Consider the following 23,939-nt stretch of genomic DNA (forward strand, 5'->3'; position numbering starts at 1 on the left):
CAGAACTAGACCTAGAACTGGGGTTAGAACCAGAACCAGAACTAGGGTTAGAACTAGAGTTAGAATTAGGGTTAGAACTAGAACTAGGGCTAGAACTAGAATTAGAACTAGGGTTAGAACTAGAATTAGAACTAGATTCATTTTTTAAAGAACAACCCCATGGGGAAAAATCATTAGCACAAATACCGCTTAATATTATATTACCACACATACATTTATCAGTTTTATCTTTATGAAATGATTCATAATGATATTTTAAAACAGCAATGTTTCCACATTTATAGTTACACTCTAAACATTGAAAAAGCATTTTTAATAGATAAAATTATCAGTGAACGAGCTTTGCTCGTGGTTCTCCAACGAACTTTGTTCGTGGTTTACCAAACTGCTCAACGGAGTTGTTTTGCAAATTCACAGATAATAATAGCTATGCTGTAGAATCGGTGTACAAACTTTGTGGATCAGTGAAACTGCTTCGCAGATAATATTTAGCTATGATTTCAATTAAATCTTTAGTATTATCTTTAGATGTGATACACTCTGCTAAATATTTATTTCCTAAAGTATTGAGTGTATTAGTTTTACATCTCTTATCTAAGATCAAATCAAGGTCTAATTCTTTTTTATCTTTAACAAAATTTATAATCTCTTCTCTAAATTCTTCATTTTTTATATATAGTTTGTTTAAAAACTTTCCCCCTTTCTATTCAAAATTCCCATCTCTTCATTGACGAAGTCACAGTTACACTGATCAATATACGAACAAAGTTCGTGGTTTACCAAACTGCTTCCCTGATCAGTATAACTGCTTCGTGTTTCACCTTCCAACTCTTATCCATATCCAACATTAACTAATATATTTACTCTACTCAACATTGTGCTTGCTCCCATTGCTACAGTTCCAGCATTTCTTGATATTGAATTAGGATAAAAACAATTAAATATAAATAAACCTGTGCCTATAATTCCACCAATATTTATAAAATTTTCATACCCTTTCCCTCTTTTCATCTCTTTTGTTAAAACATCATTCTGAATTTTAATATTATTTAAAGTAAGGAGTTTATTAAAATAAAACTGATAATTATCATGATTAATAACATTTCTATCTGTTGCATTAATCATTAGTGGTTTCATATATGCTATAAGTTTATTTACATCTTCTCTTTCTAAATCATCTTTTAAACTAAGAGCTTTTAAATCAAGGAAACCAACTCTTGAATCATATATCATTGTTCTATTACTACTAATAATAATAAAAGTATTTTCCTTTTTATTATATTTAATTATACCATAACGAAGTTCATCTGACATTCCATCTGTACAATTATAATAGTTACTATTTAATTCACTAATTATTTTATTGAAGTCATGTTCACATTTATATATCTCATTAAAGTTTTTAAATAGGTCAGGTCCATTATAAGTTGTTAAATAAATAGTATCACAACTCATTCTTGCTGTATTAATTATTTGAGCTGGTTTATGACACATTACAATCATTTGAATATTATAATGTCTACCTTCAGTAAAATAATAACCTATATCCTTATTTAACCTATCACCCATATCATCAAATACTATTACACAATTTTGAAATTTATGCATATTATTTTTTGTGATCATATTTATATCACATTTATTAAACCCAGCATAAAACTTATTAGACTCAGGATCTATCCAGTCTCTGTCATCTTTACAAACTATAACTATGGACCTTTGGTCTTGATCTTGAACTTGATGTTGAACTTGATCTTGAACTTGATCTTGAACTTGATGTTGAACTTGATCTTGAACTTGATCTTGAACTTGATGTTGAACTTGATCTTGAACTTGATCATGGTCTAAGTATAACTTTAAGTATTGTCTAATAAAATATGTTTTACCCGTTCCAGTTCCACCATAAAGAATAGTATGTAGTGGTGACTTTTCATATTCAAATCTAACTAGACTCCTATTCATAAATCCACCAAAGCTTTCTAGTTTTGTATATTTACTTGGTCTTGAATCATATATTATATAACAAATTCCAATTATAATAACAAAAATAAAAACTGCACTACCTGTTTCCATTTTTATATAATAAATATAGATTTGATTTAGATTTAGACTTAGACTTATAATTAGACTTAGATTTAATAAATTTATTATACAAAAATGCTCATCTTAACTTTTGAGGAATTCAATAATAAATTTAATATTGATAATAATGCTATGAGTGATATCAGAATAAAAGATATAGGTAAAGATATAAGTCTAACACCAATTGAGATTGTAATGAGAGATGATAAACCAGAAATGGTAAGTGAACCTAACTCTAACATTATTGTAAATCTACATCCAACTGAGGGTACACATTGGGTTTTAGTTATAAGAAGAGAAGGTGGTCCAACATATTACTTTGATAGTTTTGGTGTAGAAACCCCACCATTATTCCTAGAAGAATATGTTGATCTAGGCTCCAATGAGAGAATACAACAATATGATGAATCTTATTGTGGGGCTTATTGTTTATATATGATCTATCTTATTGATAGAGGATTTAGAATTAAAAGTGCTTTGAATATTCTAGTTAATCAATGTAAATATCCAGGAATATATAATGAGTGTTTTTGTTTAAGTTGTAGTAGAGGTGGTGATAAAGATAAGGATAATGTTAATGATAATGTTAATGATCTACGAAGTAGCTTTGCTAATAATGATAATGATAATGTTAATGATAATGATAATGTTAATGATAAGGATAATGTCATTGATAATGATAATGATAATTTTATATATCTATTTGATGAAAAATATCAAAGGAGTAAATCTAATAGGAATAGCAATAGTAATAGCATTAGTAATAGTCCTACTAATAATATCCGTGAAGCGGTTTCACCGATATCTGTAAACATAAATGATGATCTATATTCATGGCTAAATGATGATGATATAATTACTGAAGCCGCATTCCCAGATAACTTTAGATGTATAATATCTGGTCCTAGTGAATATGGTAAGACATTCTTATTGAAAAAACTAATTCTAGCTAGTATATACTTTGATAAGCTATACATCATTGGACCTACTGGTGATCAGTACCATGGTATAGAAAGAATAAACCCAAAAGCAGATGTTGAATTTATTAAAGATATAAAATATTTACCATCTCCTGATAAACTACCCAAAAACTTAAAGAAACTAATGATATTTGATGATATTAGAGCCAAAGAACCAGTTATTAATAAATACTTTTGTAGAGGTAGACATAATATTTGTAATATGATATATCTTAATCAAAACCTGTTCTCTCTGGATAGGCAGAGTGTTAGAGAGAACTGTAATCTATTTATTTTATTTGAACAGAGAGGTAAAGTCCTCATATCTATATATCAAGATTTCTTTAATAATGTTGAACTTAGTTATAATGATTTTGCTAATATATGTAATAAGGTATGGAAAGAGCCTTATAATTATATTGTCATTGATATAACTAAAAATAAAAATATTATTGGTAAACTAAGAATTAATTGGGATCGGATAGTTTTGTAGTTTAGTTTAAGTGTAAGTCTAAGTCTAAGTACAAGTATCAGGGAACTTGCTTCGTAGATAAGTGTAAGTACAAGTATCGGGGAACCTGCTTCGCAGATAAGTGTAAGTGTAAATCAGATCAACGAAGTTGTTAACACAGAAGTAAAGTAAAACTTAATACATCACCATTAAAGTCTATAGGTCTTCCATTCTCATCATTAATATGAAGTTCAATATATTCTATTCTATCTTTAGTTACATTTTGATACAAGATATTAGTTGGTATAATATTTATCAAGTAACCTGGGGGTTCAGTTAGATTAAAAGTATATAGTATGTCTGTATCTTTACCATTATCTTTAGCTCCAGATATAATATTGCAATGAATGTTAATAGTACTAAAACCCATAATATCAATAATTTTCTGAGATTTATATCTACCTTTTTTATAAATTATTTTTCTAAATCCTAGTAATGAGGCTAGTGAGTTTTCTATATCAAAGCTGATTGCTCCTTGTTTTATTTCCATTAAACATTTCATCGTATTTTTATCAAGTTCTATTATAACATTACCATCAGTTTCTTCTTTTATTAATTCTGCTATTTCAGTTAACTCATATGCTCCCAGTGTAATAGTTGAATATAGCAACGGGATTCCTTTATAATTATAATTAAGTATAGATGTAATGTTTGGGCTTGAGGTAGAGATAGGGTTAAGGTTAGGGTCAGAGCTAAGAGCCCGAGGTAAAGCTTCATCATCTTCTATAACAGTACTAGCATATGAGAATTGATTATTTCTCCTATTCACATTAAACACCGAATTATAAACAGATAATCTAATTAAACCTAATTTTGTTGTATTAAGTATAGGTTCACTAAAGTTAAACTTTACTGTTGGTTTTATCATTCTAAAGTCAAGTGTATGCTCTTCTTTAGTTTTAGTTAAAGCTTCATGTATCTGTTGTAGTTCATATAATATCGAGTTGTCTGTCATTTTTTATCTTATAAAAATGGATTTTAATTTGGATACAACTTATAGTTATAATAATGATATACACAAAAGTAAGATTATAAAATATAAACCTAATAATCTGGCAACAATGAATACGGTCAATACTAACATTAATATCATACTCAATAGAGAAGAGAATCACTTAAATTTGCGTGATTCATATCTAGAGATAGTTTGTTGTATCAGATGATGCTGGTGGTGTATTTGCTAATGATGCTAATATTAGACTAGTTAATTATGGTATGATGGCATTGTTTAGTTCAATTAAGCTTGAAACTAGTGGTGGTAGGACTATTGAATATATAGATCATTGTCATCCTAATCTATTGATGTATAAGTTATTAACTAGTACTGGTGATGAATATGAGTGGTTTTGTTAGAAATCAGGGCAATAGAGATAGTCAACTTAAAGGTGACCATATTGCTGCACAACGAGGACATATGTATATGATGGTTAAGATGAGTGATCTATTTGGTTTCGTAAATGATTTAGAAAAGATTATATATGGTTTAGGATTTAAACTATTATTAAAAAGAAATAATAATGATAGAGCTCTATATAGAGTTAATGCTAATCCTGGTGCAGTTGCCAATGATGGTAATATAGAAATTAGAGATATATCATGGTGTGTACCTAGTATTGAGCCTAGTAATGATAATAGAATTATTGTACAAACGGGTTTAAGTAAAAAGAATAATGTAGACTTTAGTTATTATGAAAGACATTTTATAAGAATGTGCCCAATGCTACTAACTTCTTGTTTGATCTTGGTATGGAAAGTGGTATGGAAAGACCACAATATATAATAGTTGGTTTTGAAAATAATAATGTTAATGAACAAACTCATGATGCAAGTACATTTGATGTAATGAATGTTACTGAATGTTATTGTAAGATTGGTAGTGAGTTTTATCCCGATGATAGAATGAAAATTAATTATTAGAGAGATTGTTAGCTTTAATAAAGATTATAATGAGCTACCACATAATATAAAACCATATAATCATAGAACATTCAAAAGTAATTATAGAATATATGTATTCGATACTAGATATCAAAGGGATCATATAGGTCCACAACCAATACAACTTAATTTTAAATTTTGGTGCTGCAGTTGCAGATGTTATATGTCATGCATTAGTATTAACTAGAAAGGTTATTAGTGTTAATAGTGATGGTAATAAGATGGTTGATATAATATCATAGATATAATTTAAGTCAAAGATATAATTATAATGTTAGATATAACTCTAGCGATATTTATAATTTTAGATATAACTCTAGCGATAATTTATAATTATAGTATAATATAGTCATTGTTATAATTATACACATAACCATATACTTATACTTATACTTATAGCTAGTCAGCTCTAATTGTTACTCTTGTTAATACCTAACTATTTCTTATTAGTATTAACAAAACCTTTAGCATAAATAATGTCTAATTTCTTTTTATTCTCTAGAGCCAAGCCTCTAGCTTCAAGCTTAATCTTAGCCTTGGGCCTAACCTTAGGCTTGGGTTTAATAACAACAAAAGGATTATACTTTTTAACTTCCATTATTTTTTATATATAGAAATGAGTCTTTTAAATAAGTTCAAAACTAATTCATATTGTGTTGGAGGTAGACATTATAGTGGTACTGTTAATATAAGAGGAGCTATTACTTCAAAAGGTACTAAAATGTTGAAAGGTAATTGTGTTTTATGTAGAAGGAATAAATCAATGACAGTATCTGATGCAACAATAGAAGCAGAAGGACTGAAAGATTTCTTTAAAAGTGTTGGTAAAGCTACGGTTAATTTTGGAAAGAAAGTTGCTAATAATCCAGTAAGAGCATTAGAAATAGCAAATAAAATAGGAAGTGCAGCTGCATCTAGAAACCCTAAAGCAGCTCTAGCGGCTACACCTGATTTAATTAAATTTGCAACTACTGGTGAAGGTATAAAAGTAGTACAAAAAGGAAGAGGGTTATACTTAGGTACAAAGAAAAGATAATTATTTGATTATAATTATGATTATGCTTAAGATTATATCCATGATTATATCCATGATTATATTATGTTTACGATTATGATAATAGCTATGATTATGATTATACATTTATCGATAAATATTAATACTAATATTATTATTACTAAAAACATTGTTATTACTAAGCACTGATATCTTTAATCTAAAAAAATACTCAGCTTGTTTTTCTTGTTCTTCTTATAATCCTCATATAACTTAACAAATTCATTATACTCATCGTTATCTATTTTAGTATCATTCATTGATTTAGTATATAGTTTATTAAACTTATCACTAAACTGTTTACTTAAAATATACATTTGTGAATACTTTATAATTTTATATCTAATTTTAGTATTAATTGTTTTTGATAATGAACCAAAAACAGTTGCTGTAGCAAAAGCTGTTGGTATAGAATAAGCTAATCCTATACCTGTTAATGAAACTGATGTTGTTGTTGCAGTTGTTGCTATTGATGATAATACTATTTCTGTTATCTCAGCTATGTTAATATAATTCTTATATCTACTTAACTTCTTATTATAGTTATTAGTTTCAGTTTCATAAAAATTTCTAATATCTTTTATAATGTTAATATTGTTGTTAAATTTATTATTAGCTTGAATCTTCGTTTATGTATTGTTCATTAACGGTTGACAAGTTGGGATATAGTAATCTCTCACTCGGTGCTGTTGGATTGGTCATTGCTTTGCTTATTTTCATTAGTAAAAATTCTTTCTATTTCTTTCATTATATCTTCTTGATTAAAACTATAATGCATCTCAAGTCTGTCTTTCTCTTTATTATCAAGTAACTTACTTTGTAAAAGTATAGGAATTATATATTGTACTATAACACCTCTAAGAGATTTATTGTATTCTTTCATTTCTCTCAGACCGTTAGTAAACATTTCATCTAAGTGTATGTTAGTTATATTCTGATTAAACTTATTATTATCAAATTCTTGCTTTAATTGATTATATTTGGAGATAGTATCTGCAGCAACTTTATTACAAAACTTAACAGTATTTCTGACCTCATTTGTTGATTCAATAAACTCATGAATTAGTTCTTCATTAACTTGTGTTTCATTTAGTTGTAATGTTTTAGTTGTAACTTTATCAAAGTCACCATTTCTTAGTTCAGTTATGTTTCTACTTAAAATGTCTATTTCATTAGAAGAGGATAATAAGTTATTGTCACAATACTCTTTATTAACAACATCTTTTTCATCTCTAGGAGGATGAACATTTGTAATTTTATAGGTATCCTTCATATCAATATCATCATTATCTTCTAGAAATAACCCACGAGCCTTACTTAGTGTTAAGTTGTTTCCATTCCCTATATGACGTTTCGCTTGGTTAAATCTATTTCTTGTCATTATTTATATTAAGAAATATATTTAATGATTCCAAAACCTTATTATTAGATTCAAAATCAAACTCGGATTTCAATAGTTCCTGTTCATAATATTTACCTTCTATTATCTCTCCATTAATATCTTCTATTTTATATGTTGGTTGATGTGTTTTTAGAACTTCATTCACTTTAAACAATTCTCTATTCCAATTAGAAGTGTAACCTTTAGAGAAGATATTACGTTTATCTGCATTTCTAACATAATCACCAACTTTAAATTTTGGTGTTGCTTTGGTAGAATTAACATAGTATTTAACTTTATCAGGATTATTAGAAGCGTCAACTGGTGTCATATTAATTGTTGAGTGAATGTTATTGTTATATGTTACAACAGCATCATTTAAAATATTTACCCAATTACCATCACCGTTGATGAACATTGGTTTATTTATTATGTGTAATAATGTTCCAATAAATCTCTCTATAAACACAGCCTTTAAATCACTATAAGTAGAATATAGCTCTATCCCTGAAGCGGCTTTGCCGGTTCCATATTCTTTAAGTAAAGATTTAAATGTTTTATTGTAAAACTCACTACCTCTATCTACCCATAACTTTTCTGGTTTTCTAGGTTCAGAGCCACCTTGTGGATGTTCACTTAATACTATTTCAAAACCATTAGTTATAGATAAACCAGATTTATTCTTTAAAAGAATAGCCCATGCATATTTTGTGAATATATATGTATAACTGTTAATATAAACCTATAATTATTATTGTATTTACTTAGAGATGACATATCAATTAAATCAGCTGACCATGTTTCATCTTTATATAGTGGTATTATTCTTTGTCTTTTAAACTTTGTTATTTGAGGACTGAATACTTCTTTAGCTAGTTGTTGTTGTTTTTCTAACGTTTTATTTATGGACATAGTCATCTGCGAAGCAGGTTCCCTGATGGACGTAGTCATGGTTTCACCTATTTACCATAATAAAAAACAAAATTATCTAGTTGGTTTTGATTAATAATATTCATAGATAATAGTTGCTTAGATATATCTAGCATTTCATCATATAACCCATGATGACCAGCTTTTGTTTCTAGTATTAATAAATCTAGTCTTTCTACTAAATTATTTGGGTTGCCATTTAATCCCCTGCCAAATATATCATCTCTTACCTCCATTATACGTTTTATTGTTCTATATCTAGCGCTTTTCTTATCCCCTTTTCCTAAATCATATCTAATATCCTTTAAAAACCTTTTAATTTTGTTTCCATCTTCCTCAACTTTATCATCATATGTTACATTTGATTTAGTAAGAAAATCAGTAAATCCTTCTGAAAACTCATATACATTATCCCTAACTAAAAATGCACCCTGCTCTAGAGTTATATCAACACCATTCATTTTATATCTCCTACTAGGTAAATCTACGAGTTCTAATTTTAATTGAGGATTAGTTTGAGCCCCCATGTCATGTAGAAGTTTGGCTGGTGCTATATCTTGAGTTTGATTTATGGTCACCTTTAACGTTTCACCAATCTGCGAAGCAGTTTCACCCATCTTGGCAGCAGTTTCATTAAACTGGGAACCAGCTTGCTCGATCTGCGAAGCAGTTTCACCAATCATCTTAGTTTGTTTATCTAACTCTTGATTTTGCCAATCTATTGCTCTTAATGTTTGTTCACTTAATGCTAGATTCTGTTCATTGTTTGCGCTTAAAGTTTTGGTTAGAGGATCAAAAAACTCTTCTATTTCACCATAAAACTCTTGTTGTTTTAATTTATCTTCTAATCTATTTCTTCTGTTTTGTTTTTCTAGATGGTTTAATTCTATAAGTTTATCTAGTTTAGTCATTTTATATGTATTGAAAAATTATAATAAGAGTAAAAAAATGGATAATGAAAACAGCTTCTCTCTTAATCTAAAAAGATGTTTAGCTTGTAAAAGACGTTGTAATACTATAGATGAGTTTATTGATCATATTAAGGAACCAAATCATGATGATTTAATAATTTCCACTTATTCTAAATATGTAGATGGGGCTGGGAAGATAATAAAATTTCTAGAATATAATAAAAATATAATAGCTGGAGCTACACTACATAAGAATAAAATCATGGGAGACACTATGGAAAAATATATGGCTCAGATAATGATTTATAATATACTAACTACCAACCATATGGATGTAATGAATGAATTAGGTCTATAATTATTTGTTATAAAAATTAGCAAAGCTCGTTATATAACATAATAGCAACTTCAATTAACCATCTATCAACATTAATGGTTAGTTCTAGAATATTATTAACCAGTAGATCTTTGTCTTCATCTAATGATGCTTGGCGGATCATTTTTATTAAATCTCTTTTGAATAGATATAGATTCTCATCATGAGGATAGCTTTTAATATTATTTACATAAAATCTTTTATCATCAAATGTGTTTAGACTTATCTTACTTGTTTTTGTTGTTGTCATGTTATCACCAACTTTTTGTATTCTACATTCATCTACTGTTCTCTGTGTATTATTCATTAATGCATCATAATAATCTATGTGCCTAGCATTATTATGCTTCTTTATTCCTTTTTCTTTAGTGTTTTTAGGATAATTTTTGAAGCTATATGTTTTGGGGGACAATGCTATAAATTCCTCAATAATCCTACTTCCCATCTCGTGCTTAAACTTGCCGGGGACTTTATTATTAGTTTTTATAGGTATGTCTAGACTACTTAAGTCCATATGCTCATCACTAACTTTACCTTCACTATAACTTAATACGAAACTGTCCGTATCCATATAGTGAAGTGTTAGATCTTTGAGGGATGGTTGTAGAATATTATAGAATACATCATACATGTGTAATTTGCATAATTCTAATATAGTAACACCTACATATACCGGAGAAATATATTCTATTTTTTTCATATATTCTATTTGGCTATAATCTCTATATCTGGTTATATTCTTAAATGTTCGTTTACTTACACTTTTCATTATCTTTTCTTCATCATGCAAGAACTTGCTTTGAAAGAAGTGCAGGGGATTCATGCACATTCTTCCATATAATGAGTTATTCATTAATTTCCTTACATCCTTTTCTGCTTCAGTTTTAGCTGTTGCTCTTTTATTTGTATTGTTATGTATATAATCGCTATATATATAATCTTGTTTAAATTTAATTACTCTGTATTTTTGTTACTTTTACTCCCATCTTAACATAGAACTTTAACATCCTTTAATGAACCAAATATTCTGTTTTGTTGTTTTGAACTAAGATTAATTTCTCTGTTCTTGCTTTACTTTTCTCTCTTTCTCTGCATCCCAATTCATTATAATTTATCTTTCTTTTATTAGGCATTAGTGCTAACTGTTCTGCTCTCTGTTTACATTCATTAGTATAATCAATATCACAAACTATATAGTAACCATGATCACCATCATCTGGAGTATTCAATATTACATCTAGAGTAGTAGTAGTAGTAATAAACTCAAAATCCTTATAAGGTAACTTTTGCATCATTGCATAACCGTATAGGTTGTTTGCATCGATGTACCATACATTTCTATTAATAACTTTATCATTAGTATTAGTATTAGTACTAGTATTAGTATTAGTATTATCATTAATATTAGCATTAGTATTACTAGTATTTATATATCTATCTCCCATTATTCCACATATACCACCTCTCTTTGCTCCAACAAAATCATTTAGCATTTGTTTATCTTGTAATGTATCTATTGTTACACCGCTTGACATTAACCAACAATCAAAACTATAACCCGGGAGACTAACGTAATGTAGTGGGTTGAGCTTGAATTCTTTCATGCTTAGTTTAACATATTCATTCATGCAATAGTCTAATATTTCCACATCATTTTGTAAATACTCTATAGTTAGATCTTTACCAGTTTTATTACTGTTTTCATTATTAAAGTTATCTACTTCTTCTTGTGTTGGTAATTTATTATGTAGAGAGGATTTAAAGTCTTCAATTTTTAGATTACCTATAACTTCTTGGTAATCATCCAAACCAAAGTATTCATATGGATATAATGTTTTAGTTTTACATCCGTATATCTTTGCCATTTGATTTAGAGGCATAGCTAAGAAGTTATAACTGTCTAAGAATTTGAGACAACCAATGCTAAACATCTTAGATTTACCAGCAGCTAGTGGTATGTTATCTACTTTTCTTTTATCATTATTCTGTTTAAAGAGTTCACTGTATAGTAGCTTGAAGTCATAGCCAGAGCCATTATGGAATATTACTGGAATGAAGTTTTGTTGTTTGTATCTTAGATTACATATTTTACATGCTGGTCCTCTATATTTACCAGTTTCATGACAATGATCTCTTACTTTATTAATACATGTTTTGCTGCAGATATGACAAGTGTTAATAGTTTCATGTTATAATTTATCTTCTTCTGTGAATATCATCTTTTCATTATGTTTGAAATTATTCTCAGTTTCTATTTCTAACAGATCACTAGCAAATCTTTTGATGCAGCCTAGACCGAAGTAGTGTTTGAAGTTACCTTGCCAGGTGTAACCCACAGCTATTGGAATATGTTCAGCTATTACTCATTTTGAATCATTAGTTGAGACTTCAACAATGCAGCATTCTATATCGGCAGTTACAATATTTTTTATATTCTGACGTTTGTGTTCATTTACAAAAGTAATATGTTTTTTCTTAGGACAAACAATCTCTGGTTTGAATGAGGTGCTGCATTCGTGTTTATCATATTTAATTTGTGAGTTAAACCAATAGGTATACCTATCACAATAATAATATTTTATGTTATTTTTATTTGGTCGTTCTAACAGGGTTTCTATATTTTTTATTAGGGCACAGTGTTCTATTAGACCATTACTCCAAACTAGTATTCTTACATCTTTTCTATCTTTATTAAAATCATCCACTTGTTTAAACAATTCTATTTTACCATTACCACAAGGTGTGTATACCCAAATATTAATGTTATACAATTTCTGTATTCTTATTATATAAGCAAAATCATCTTCATGTTGTTGTCTTGGTTCAATTAGTTTATCTACATATTTACTTTCTCGAGTTGCATGGTGTGGGGCGGGATGTGGCCAAGCAGTTATAGTTAGTTGTAAGCAATTGTATTTATAACTACGTATATTTAATATCGATTTAGAGTTTTTGAGATCTGGAGGTAAATCTATATAACTACCAATAGATGCTTTAGTTGGTTCAATGTTTAACTGAATACTTCTTATTCCAAGAAACTCAAAATCATAACCATAACCTTCATATATTTCCTTTTCGAAATCTAGCCACCGATTGAAGTCACCATTCATATATTGCATTATTATTAATATAATCAGTATTGAAAAATATTTTAGTAGTTTTAACTTCTTCTTTGGTTCTCTTCTTATAATCACATTCAGCCGTGATCTTATATTTAAAACTCTTAACTTTACGAAACTGGTAACAGTTTTTAATTTCTTCTAAAGAGTAATTAGTTGCTTCATCTATATCTTCAATGTAATTCCCACCTTTATCAGTAGTATAAAATTCTCTCATGTTCTGACTTGAGTTTATATCGAAGTCTTCTGTGTTTTCTAGATACATGCGATTGTGACTATATGAATGAGTAGTTAGAGCTACTTTACTTCTAAATTCTTCATGACATTCTTTACATTCATACTTAATTCTGGTGTAGATATCCTCTTCAGTTTTAGTTTTAGGTTTGGTGGCTGGTTTAGTTTTAATAATATAATCATCTTCATCCAAATTATACACCCTCTCCGAGATTTCCTCTTCTTCAGACTCAAACATTTTCTCCAATAGTTCCTTATGTTTGAGATCGTATGATTGATGCCTTTATAAAGCTTCTTTGATTCAAAGGATAGATTACAGACATCGCAGAAGTTTATGACACTAGTATTAGTTGATTGAGACATGATGTATTTTTTTAGGGAAATAATCAAAAAATAATTTTTCGAAAAATGAAAATGAAATGCGATAAGTGTATAAATAAACCTTGGAAAGAATGTTGTAATAATTGTAAAGAATTAGAATATTCTTGTTATGTATGTAAAAATATGGTTAAGGTTAAAGATTATATAGAACATTTGGGATATCATTATTCTGATCCTGATCAATATCTAACGTGTAGTATGTGTAATGTTTATAAACATATATCATTATATAGATTTAGAAATAGGAAATGTAGACTATGTATTTATCTTCATAGATATAGATATGGTCACACTAGAAATCAATTCAGAGAGCATGTTTATAAGTATAATATTCAAGAAGACATAGAAAAACACTAATCACTGTGTTTCCACCGATCTCAGTGTTTTTGACTGTGCTATTATTGTTCGCTTTCTTTCATATTTAGCAACCGCTAATAGTATAAGAAGTCAACAAGCTTGGTTTAACATCGCATTACACTGCTTAGCAGATCGAATGAAAAGTGCATGTCATGCTAAAATGGCCGCCGCCATTGACAAAGAAAGCCACCACCACTAACAGAATGAAAACAAGTGAAAATTTCGAATATAAGATACCCTTAAAAATTAGCTAGTAAAGTGAGTATTTATTAAAATCTATATTTAATTTTTAATAGATTATACAAATCATTCAATTTAATAGAAGGATTTAATTGTTATTTTACTTTAAAACATGTAATTACTTGGGAAATGATAACTAATTTTAAGTTAAAAATCATGTCAGAATATTCTAGAAAAAAGAATGTTCTAGAATAATTCTCCACGTGGGGACCTTTATTCTCCACGGCATTTTTTGGCTATTCATCATGAGTTTCACTTCACTACAAAAACTGTAAAATGATACATTAATATTGTTCAGTCAGCTTAATATTAGACTTCAGTCAGCCTAATAATTAAAATTAAAAGTGTTCAAGCATTCTGTAGTTGCACCCTCCCCCACAGTTGCCATTAAGAAAGGTCGAGCAGTACTGCAGTAGCGTGGTAAAGGCGAGTCAACCTTTTATCAAGACCTCCCAAGACTCGGCTCAAAAATGTAACCAGGTACATAGAATCACTCAGTTAAACATCATAGATCAATCGTCTCCTGGTTAAAGTCAAAAATTTTAAAGAAACTTGTTTCTTATTATCCAATTCTAAGCAATTTTGAGTTATTTTCAGTCCATCCGATTCTATTGAATAAAAACTTTGTGAGATGATTAACCTGATTTATTTCAGTATAGTTTGGCATATTAGATATGAAATTAGGCTTAAATCTAGCTTTGAGAACTTTTGGATATTAGTGTATGATTTGCATAAATTATACTAGCTATGTACATTTTTGTACACAAAATTGTGCGCGTAGTATGTATTTATAGTGGTGAATATAGTAGTGGATAAAACAAGGGATTCAACAAACAGTAAAATTTGGCCCGATTCGACATGCGCGATTAGCGTTAGGAGAAAGGGACAAATTTTACTGGTGGTTGAATCCCTTGTTTTATCCACTACTAAAAAGCTCCATTGGGGCTTTTTCCTTATAGAGCGTATGTGCTCAAAAAAGACAGTCCGAATCTAACTAAAAAGTCTTAGTGGTCTATTAAGTGACTAGTGGTGGTCAATCTGTCTGTCTGTCTTATATCTTTAGTTGTTTCAATTAATGGAAGGCCAGAAGCGTCCATCGCGGCTATTTTCCGTCCATCTGCCGGCTATGTTTTTCCTTGTTTTTCTGAAACGTTTTTTTTTTAAAATTCTTGTAAAAAAATTACTATCAATCAAGGAGTTTGTTCCACTGAAAGCGTATATTAGCATGAAAACCTTAACGGTCGTGTAGATGAAGACACGATCAGATTTGATGGAGTAGCTTTGGAGTCAACTTCGACAATTTGTATTAACTGGGCAAAAATTGCATTAATTTTAAAAACTGAAATGCTGGATAAATAATTGCATCGATTATTGAGATTAAAAATGTTTTCACAAAAGTTGGTCTCATTGATCTCTCTTTGTGTCTGATCTTTTAATCTAATTTAATCTTTAACAATTAGGAGCTATTATTAGTTGCAATAGCAATAGATGAAACGAGCATTTATAGGCCTTTTGTTTTTACGACCAGTAACTTGGAATTTATGGTGCTGTCTATTGTTGTAAGATGCGTTCACAAATTGTTTTGATCAATTTGAGCTTTCAGAACGAGAAAACAGGCATGACTCCCAGACGGTATTAAGTTCCAGGGGTCGCGTCTTAAAGTTTTGAGCATAAAATTGTGCAGTTTCGCATGTATTTTTGTTGCCGTTTTGAGGTAACATGGGTCCTAAACTGACGTTGGTCATTATTCATAGATAAATTTAGGCAAATTAAAATTTTTCTTCATGTCTGTTTTCTGTATATATTGAACTGTTAGTGAATTTTGCCACTGATTTTTGCAATTATTTGCGAAGTTTTTGACATTTTTAGACTTTTATGGGTCAATGAATCTTCTCCAAATCTTTCGCGTAGGTTACTAGATTTTAGCAGTAAAAACTGTTTTTGAGGACGTTAGCCTCAATTATTTTAGCGCCTTCTTATTAATTTTGGCTAATTTTTCCCAATTTTGTTTTTTTTTTAATTTTTCTCACAATTTCCCTATATATTTCACCAGGTTTCTGCTAGACTGTTCGTAAGTTAGACATTAGCAAAATTGATTTGGTTTCGGTACATTAGGTTGCAGTGTCAGATGAACAAAAAATTCGCAATTACTTTTTTTCAAGCGTTTTGAAAATTTTCATCAGGTTTTCCAATTTCAACAATTTTGGTAGTCAAACAAATTTTGAGCGTACATATAAGCATGAAAATGTTAGTTTCGAAGATATAACAATCAGGAAAATTTAGCTAATTTTTGACACTAGTTTTACCTGCCTCTTATATGTTGTCAAGCCTAAATTTCACAACCCAATTTCTTACATGCCAACAAGTTTTGTTTCTCCCTTTCGTACAATTTTATGTTGAACTTGGTATTCAACAAGGAGGCTGGGTAAAAAGTGTTCCGACCCCGCTCATCCATATTTTCGGCATATATGTCTACCAAATGAGGAAGTGATAGAAAACCCCCCAAAAATCAAGTATTTTTCTAAAAAATTGTGTATGAACAAAAATATCGTCTCCAACGCAAATAACTCATTAGATTGATGAGATCAACCATTATTAAGAAAGCAAGTCAAGACGAACAACAAAATCAAACAACAATAACCACAAATATTAATTAGGTCCAAAACTTTATGTCCATTTATAAAAAACTTATTAATAAGGTCAAAAAAGCGTCAAATCATAGGTGGGCATTAAGATCTGTCATTATTCAATTTTTTATGCGGTTAAAGAAAGAACATTAAAGAGACAAACAAAAATTCATTTAAAATTTGCGAGAAAACGCTGTCGAAGCCGTAAAGCCATATTTTGTCCCTCATTCGAACGCCAATAATGTGGTATGCCATCTCTCTATGCGAATAGGTAACAAATATACAAAAAAGGAGAAAGGCAAAATTAAGTAATACGTTTGTATTTTTCGAAAAAATATTTTCAAAGTCACGAAAGCCAGTAGCTACAAAAAGAAATAATTAAAAAGGTGCGTTTATTCAACCAAAGGAAGCGCTTGAGACCTGTAATTATTCAGAAAAAGTCTTACGTCTACAAAAAACGTCAAATATATAAAAGAATAAAAAATTAGTTACTTTTTTGCGATAAAACCGTGTCGAAGTCAGTAAATTCATAACGAATTCTTTAAAAAAAATTAGGTTATGTATACTTGCGCATTCCTTCGACAATAATAATGTGAAATTTGACCTGTAATTAACGAAACTCGGCAACAAATAGACAAAAAGAACAAGAGTTGAAAAATGTTTATTTTAAAACAACTGTTTTCAAAGTCACGAAAGCCATCAGCTATCTACTCAAATCAAAATATAAGCGCATTTATTACTGAATAAAAAACCGATCAGAAATTTCGAAATTCAGGAAATATCATACGGTCGAAGCCGTTAGAACCATATTGCATGTCTTCAAAAGTTTTCATATAATGCGCATTATTTTGGACGCAAATATTGTAATATTTGAACTTTCAATAATGTAAATGTGACAAAACGAGAAAAAAGCGTAAAAAATGGGCCAATGGCTAAAAATAAAAAAAAATTGTGATATCTAGTAGTATCAAAGCCAGAAAACCATAACTCAACGCGCAAAACCACAAAGATTAAACTTTAATTTTGTAGAAAGGAGAGGAAGAAGAAGCATTCTTTCTTTGCGGTCACTATGCTACAAGTTGACCAAATTGAGAGCAAAACAGTGACAAAGTTCAATAAGCCATAGCTTACATACAAAACATTTTTAAAAGCCAAAACGATCACAATATTTCGAGTGAACAAACTAGATACATTATTTGGAGCTGATTAGGAAGCCAATTGGATCTATCACCAGCGACCTTTCATTTGAATTGCTCTGTTCTTTAATATAAAAAGACCGATTTTTTAAAAAAAGACCGACTGATACAACCCGAATTATTTTTGGATTGTAACACCCCAAGATTGGACCAAAACGAGCCCTGCTATTGCTGTTTGTCCATTAAGAACACTGAAGTGTTTCGAATGTTATAGATCTAGATAAATTGCTAGTTAAAAGATCAAAAATGAGTGCTGCTTTTCTTATAATCATACAGTAAAGTTAACAAAAACGGCAAAACTATAATTCCAGACTAGTCTCAATGGAAGTACAAGGACTAGCTCCCTTTCAAGTTTACAAAGGTCGTGTTAGTTGTTCTTGGGTGTCGGCAAATTTAATCAAAGTGGACTAAACAAGCTTATATCGGGCAATTTTGATGAAAAAGGCAAAAGAAAAAAATTAGACAAAAAAATTGAATCAAAATAGTCAACAATACTTTTTTGTAGCAAATTATTTGAGAACTGTTGCCATTTTGAACAAGCAGACCGTCAAATTAGCAACTAATCAAAAATAAATATGATTCGATTCTAAAAAAACTCACCCGTACCGAACTCCGAGTGTAAATCAGTACTGGGCAATTGTAAATGCAATTCTCCCATGTAATATGATTTGCTCGCTTTCTCGCTCGAAATTTGCTTCTTTCAAGCGTATTTGAACGGCGCAAACGAGACGCTTCCAACAGGCGAGGTGGCGCAGTAAGAGGGACAAACATCTAGGAGGACGGAGAGCCAGGGTTCGATCCCAGTAAGGAACTTTATTTTCTCACCTGGATTAAGATTTGCCAAGTCTTGGCCAAGTCTGACAAGTCTTAAATTTTTTATAATCATAGCTCTGAATCAGTACTGATATTTAGACTTGGAATTAGACTTGCCCAGTACTGATATTGACTTGGCGTTAGGTACGTGCAGCTGATATTAACATCGAGGGCGAAGTTAAATTTGATTATTAGATTAAATAAATTGTTTTTCATTCGAAGGGTTGGAACATTGTGTGAATACGCATTACCGGTTCTCCTTGTTGTCCACTAGTTTGACCTACATCGAGCAATGAAACTATATTCGATCCGTTATTCGAATTTGAAGTGAACGATTATTAAGTTCAACACATTTTCAATATCCTGAATTACCTGTTTAGAATAAGCAGTAGATGCCACTTTGCGGGATGATTGAAACAATTTAACAAACCTAAGTCAAATCGGGAGGTGAAAGCAACGTAAGCCGACGTAAAAGCAAGCCGAATGTCATGCAAACATTGTTTACCGTTACAATCAAGACAGAGCATAATATTTGCCACTTATAATGCTTTCCAAACCACCACAGAAAGAGAAAATAAACATTTTTCAGTCATCTAGTGGTTGCGATTCCGAGCAGCCCGCATTTCACTGCGGTGCCTTTCTCAGACTCTGGGATGTAATCCAGAAACCACTGTCCGGTTATCAGGGCTGAACCGCGACACGCACGAAGCTCGCCAACAGACCACCATTTCCAATATTTGTGCATTACTTGACCATTTTCAAAATTGGTTTTGCTTGCCTATCGGATCGCTCGACCGCCACCAAATCGGGAGCCCAAAAACAGCAGTCAAAATAAACAACCAAAATTGAAGCTGCGGTCTGTTCTGGAGAGAAAAATTCACTCAAGGTCATCAAGCCATTATTCAGTTCAATATTTTCAGTTGGCTGGCCATTTGAGCAAAACTCATTTTCTTGGCTTACTTACATTGTAGCTGTCTGAGATTTCACCGTGATTCCTCGTTGCTTCTCAACCTCTAAGTTGTCCAACAATCTCTCATTGTGCACTCCCTTCTTAATAGTTCCCGTCTCTTCAAGCATTCTGTCAGCTAGAGTGCTCTTACCGTGGTCAACGTGTGCAATGATTGCAAAGTTGCGAATCAAGGAGGCATCTACAAGGCAGCACCTCCTTAATACGTACGTTTTTGGCAAGTACTCTGCAAGCAAACTACAAGCTGCTCTGGAGAAATTTCTAGATCGGAACAGCATGGTTGCACTTAATGACGGCTGTTGCCCAAGATCCACGGTCAGCGAGTCAACATTTCATGATAACATGGTTAAGGACTCCATTCCATGTTCATTCAAACTGAATAATTTTCATGGTCAAAAAGTTTGGGACCTAATTCGATATACAGTTCTAAATATAGGGTGCACGAGAAGAGACCAAATCAAGATCCCGATACAGTTTTCTAGGAAAACTCAAAACCATTTACTTTCACAAGCAGGTAATCATTGCAGACTGCAGTGTAAAAATATATAAAAGAGTCACGTGCATCAGTTCACAAACAATTATGGTATTATTTTCAGAAGACTGAATTGGCCCAGGTCCTGGTCAAAAGAGAAAAAACTATTTGTGAAAAAGGCATAAAAAGAGACCAAGGTATAAAAAGAGAGCAAGGTATAAGAGAGACAGACAAATATTTATTAAGCCCTGAATAGACAATTTGCACATACAAAAATCAAGAGCTCAAATTCCATATTCCTTAGAAAGATGACAGCAGAAGTAGAAACAAATAAAGCCACAGTTTTGGCGATTGAAAAAATTTTTCAGTACGGCCTTTTTTTCAATTCTACTATAATGCCAACTGCTACCGACTAGAGTAACAGATATTCGTTCCAACACTTACTCTTTTTAAGGAAAAACACTTTCTGTACGCGAAAAAAAAACGAAGAACCAGCATGATATTCAAAATAAATTGAATAGAATCGATTTTCTTTTAGACAAGCTTTTCTTTTGTAGTGTTGTTACCGGTAAATCGGAGAAACTGCATAAACCTCGATTAACGCAATTTTGGGTGTAGATTTGCATTGCATGAGAACACGAACCACAACCAACAAAATTAAGAAAACAAGGAGGCTCGGTAATGTGCGTTTGCCCAATGTTCCCACCCAGTTTATCCACATTCTTGACTTAATTGGCTACCAAATGCATGAGAACACGAACTACAAACGACATTGCATGATTTGCATTGCATGAGAACACGAACTACAACCGACAAAATTAGAGAAAACAAGGAGGCTCGGTGATGTGCGTTTGCCCAATGTTCCCACCCAGTGTATCCATATTCTTAATTGGCTACCAAATGAGGAATAGAAAACTTTCAAAAACTTACATATCGTTAAACAAACCACTAATGGAATATAATCATGCCACTTTAGAGGGCCTATGAAACTTACTGATAGGACTACTAGAAAAGTGGAACTTGCTGATAGGACTACTAGAAAAGTCATTCTATCTTTGAAAACAATAAATTTCAAAGTGATTAGAATCAGTATATATTAACTGAAACTACTAAAATGTTCATTTATATCTCCATAGGAAGCAGTTGAGACCTAACATTATCCAGCTTATGTCATAAGACAAAAAAAGAGGGACAAAGACCGCAAAACTGAATAGTTCGAACTATGCGCGAACAAGGTAGTGAAGCCGTTAAAACCATAAGTTTATCTCAAAGAACATTAAAATTGATCAGTAGCGCAATTTTTCAAAGCCACTGGGACCTATCATTTAAGTTATAATTTAAAAAGCAAACAAACCTATAAAATGTACAAGTATGTAAAAATCACAAATATTTTGTAAAATCTCGTAGAAACAAAAAGAAAAACAAATGCTCGACACTAAAACCGTTAAAAAATTAAATTATACCACATTGGAAATGGGTTGTGAGCTGACTTTACAAAGACTAAACTACAAAATGACCAAAAAAATTTGAAAAATGGCGAAGCTGAAAAATCCAAATATGTTCTGAGAAAAAAATTTCAAAAGTTGAAACATGCATAAAATCGCAACTAATAGGGATAGATTAACTCGCAACTCCTCAGTGAGCGAATTGGGCATGTTAAAAATGAGAATGAGTCGCAAGACAGCAAAAAAACAAATACAGGCAGAAGCCAAAACTTCAAACAACTTTACATCAGTGTTGAAGGCACTATGACTATTTATAGGATGTTATCTGCAAGCAATGCAGATCATTTATTGCTTCTCGTCTGAATATCAAACGGTCTTCCCTATAAAAGGACTACGTAGAAATAACAAAAATAAACCCAAAAACAGAAAAGTTTCGAAAACTCGAAAAATTCTTATAATCTTAAATGTTTGAAGCCATCAGTTATAACATATAGGCAACAGAGAATTTAAAGTTTAAATCAAAAAATGTAGTCGCGACTTCTTATTTTTGAGGTTGAGTTACATGATAAAAAAAATAAGAGCAATAAGAGGACAGTTGAAATTTTTTTAACGTCTTTTGAAAGACATTAAAAAATTTAGCTAATACATGAAATCGTCAAGTAGGTTAAATTATGCGTCTTGAAGAAGCAATTGAGACCCATTATTATCAGATATATGTCGTACAACATTAAAAAGAGTGAGACACAGGCAAAAAATCCCCAAAGTTGCGAGAGAGCTGTGTCTCAGCCCATAAAAAAATTCTTCCACGAAAACTATGAACATATACAGTTGACACCTTTTCTAACGCTGCGCATTCTTCCAACACTGCATTCATTAAATTGTACATTTAAATAAACTGACAATTCGTCAGAAACAAAATGAACCTACAAAATGTGCAATTATAACTAAAAATGATTTTTTTTTTGATACTCGAGTGTCGAAACCAAGAAACCATTAGTTTAAAAAACCGTTCCGCTATAAACATCAATTTCAAACCCACAAGAAATGTGTTTTGGCCTGTCTTTACTGATACTATGCCACAAGTTAAGAGATAAGATAAAATATTGGCAAGGTTCAAAAATTCATCGACACTTTCTGAAAACAAGTATGAAAAGTCACAAGAAACATTAAATAACAAATGAAAGCATTGCCTAGGCTCGATTATAGCTCTTAAAGAATCCGATTGGACTACAAAAAGGACTATGTTATTGGTCTACAAAAAGTATAAAAATGGAAGCGAAACATCAGAAGCCCATAAAACATACAAAAACATGTGCTCAAAGCCATAAAAATAATGAGATTAACTATGAAATCATTCTATGTTCGTTAGGCCACATTTTTTCCAAATAATATCTGTCAATAATGGAGCCCTGATATGAAATTTTTGTCAACAATGAACATAAAAAACTAGAAATGCCGAAATATTTTTAAAAAGGCCGCGCCCAAAAAACATCAAAATTTTAGTGTAAGGATCCATGGTGCAATCAAGAACAGCCCAGATATTGCTGTGCGTCTAAGAAAACACTTAATTGTTCAAAAACTTGCAAAATAGATCAGTTTTTAAACAAAATTTTCCTGTATATCAAAATTATGCATTTTGTAGAATTATCATTCTATTTGCCAAAAACGACAAAATTATAATTCCAGAAGCTCTTAAAGCCAGCGAGAGTACAAATAGCTCTCTTAATACATTTACAGAGGATATGTATGAATTTTTTAGGCGTCTACGTCCAGTAAGTTCAAAGAAAGCATATTTGGTCATGTTTCTGATGGAAAGTCTGAATTTTGAAAAATTTAGCACAAAATATAGCCAAAAAACTCGGATCAAACAAATCAGCAAAACTCCTCTATCTTTGAAGATGACACCAAATAACACTACCGTTAACAATTTTAACTAATTTCAGCAA

At 30.7% G+C, this 23,939-nt stretch overlaps 1 protein-coding gene across 2 annotated transcripts in view; it reads right to left on the bottom strand.

Annotated features, from left to right (window-relative positions):
- The window catches only part of LOC142336988 (translation factor Guf1, mitochondrial-like), a 60,566-nt gene extending 40,112 nt beyond the window's left edge, over positions 1 to 20,454 (bottom strand). Inside the window, exon 1 of one of the 2 annotated variants that reach the window (XM_075385998.1) lies at positions 20,074 to 20,454. In XM_075385998.1, coding sequence (XP_075242113.1) covers positions 20,074 to 20,354 — 281 coding nt within the window. In that variant the 5' untranslated portion in view covers positions 20,355 to 20,454. Of the gene's footprint in view, positions 1 to 19,121; positions 19,139 to 20,073 lie in introns of those variants that run through there. The other variant, XM_075386005.1, reaches the window with a different exon arrangement.
- Positions 20,455 to 23,939: the final 3,485 nt, after the last annotated feature.

Source organism: Convolutriloba macropyga, chromosome 1 (assembly GCF_964194025.1).
Source record: "Convolutriloba macropyga chromosome 1, txConMacr16.3, whole genome shotgun sequence".
Taxonomy (NCBI): Eukaryota; Metazoa; Xenacoelomorpha; order Acoela; family Convolutidae; genus Convolutriloba; species Convolutriloba macropyga.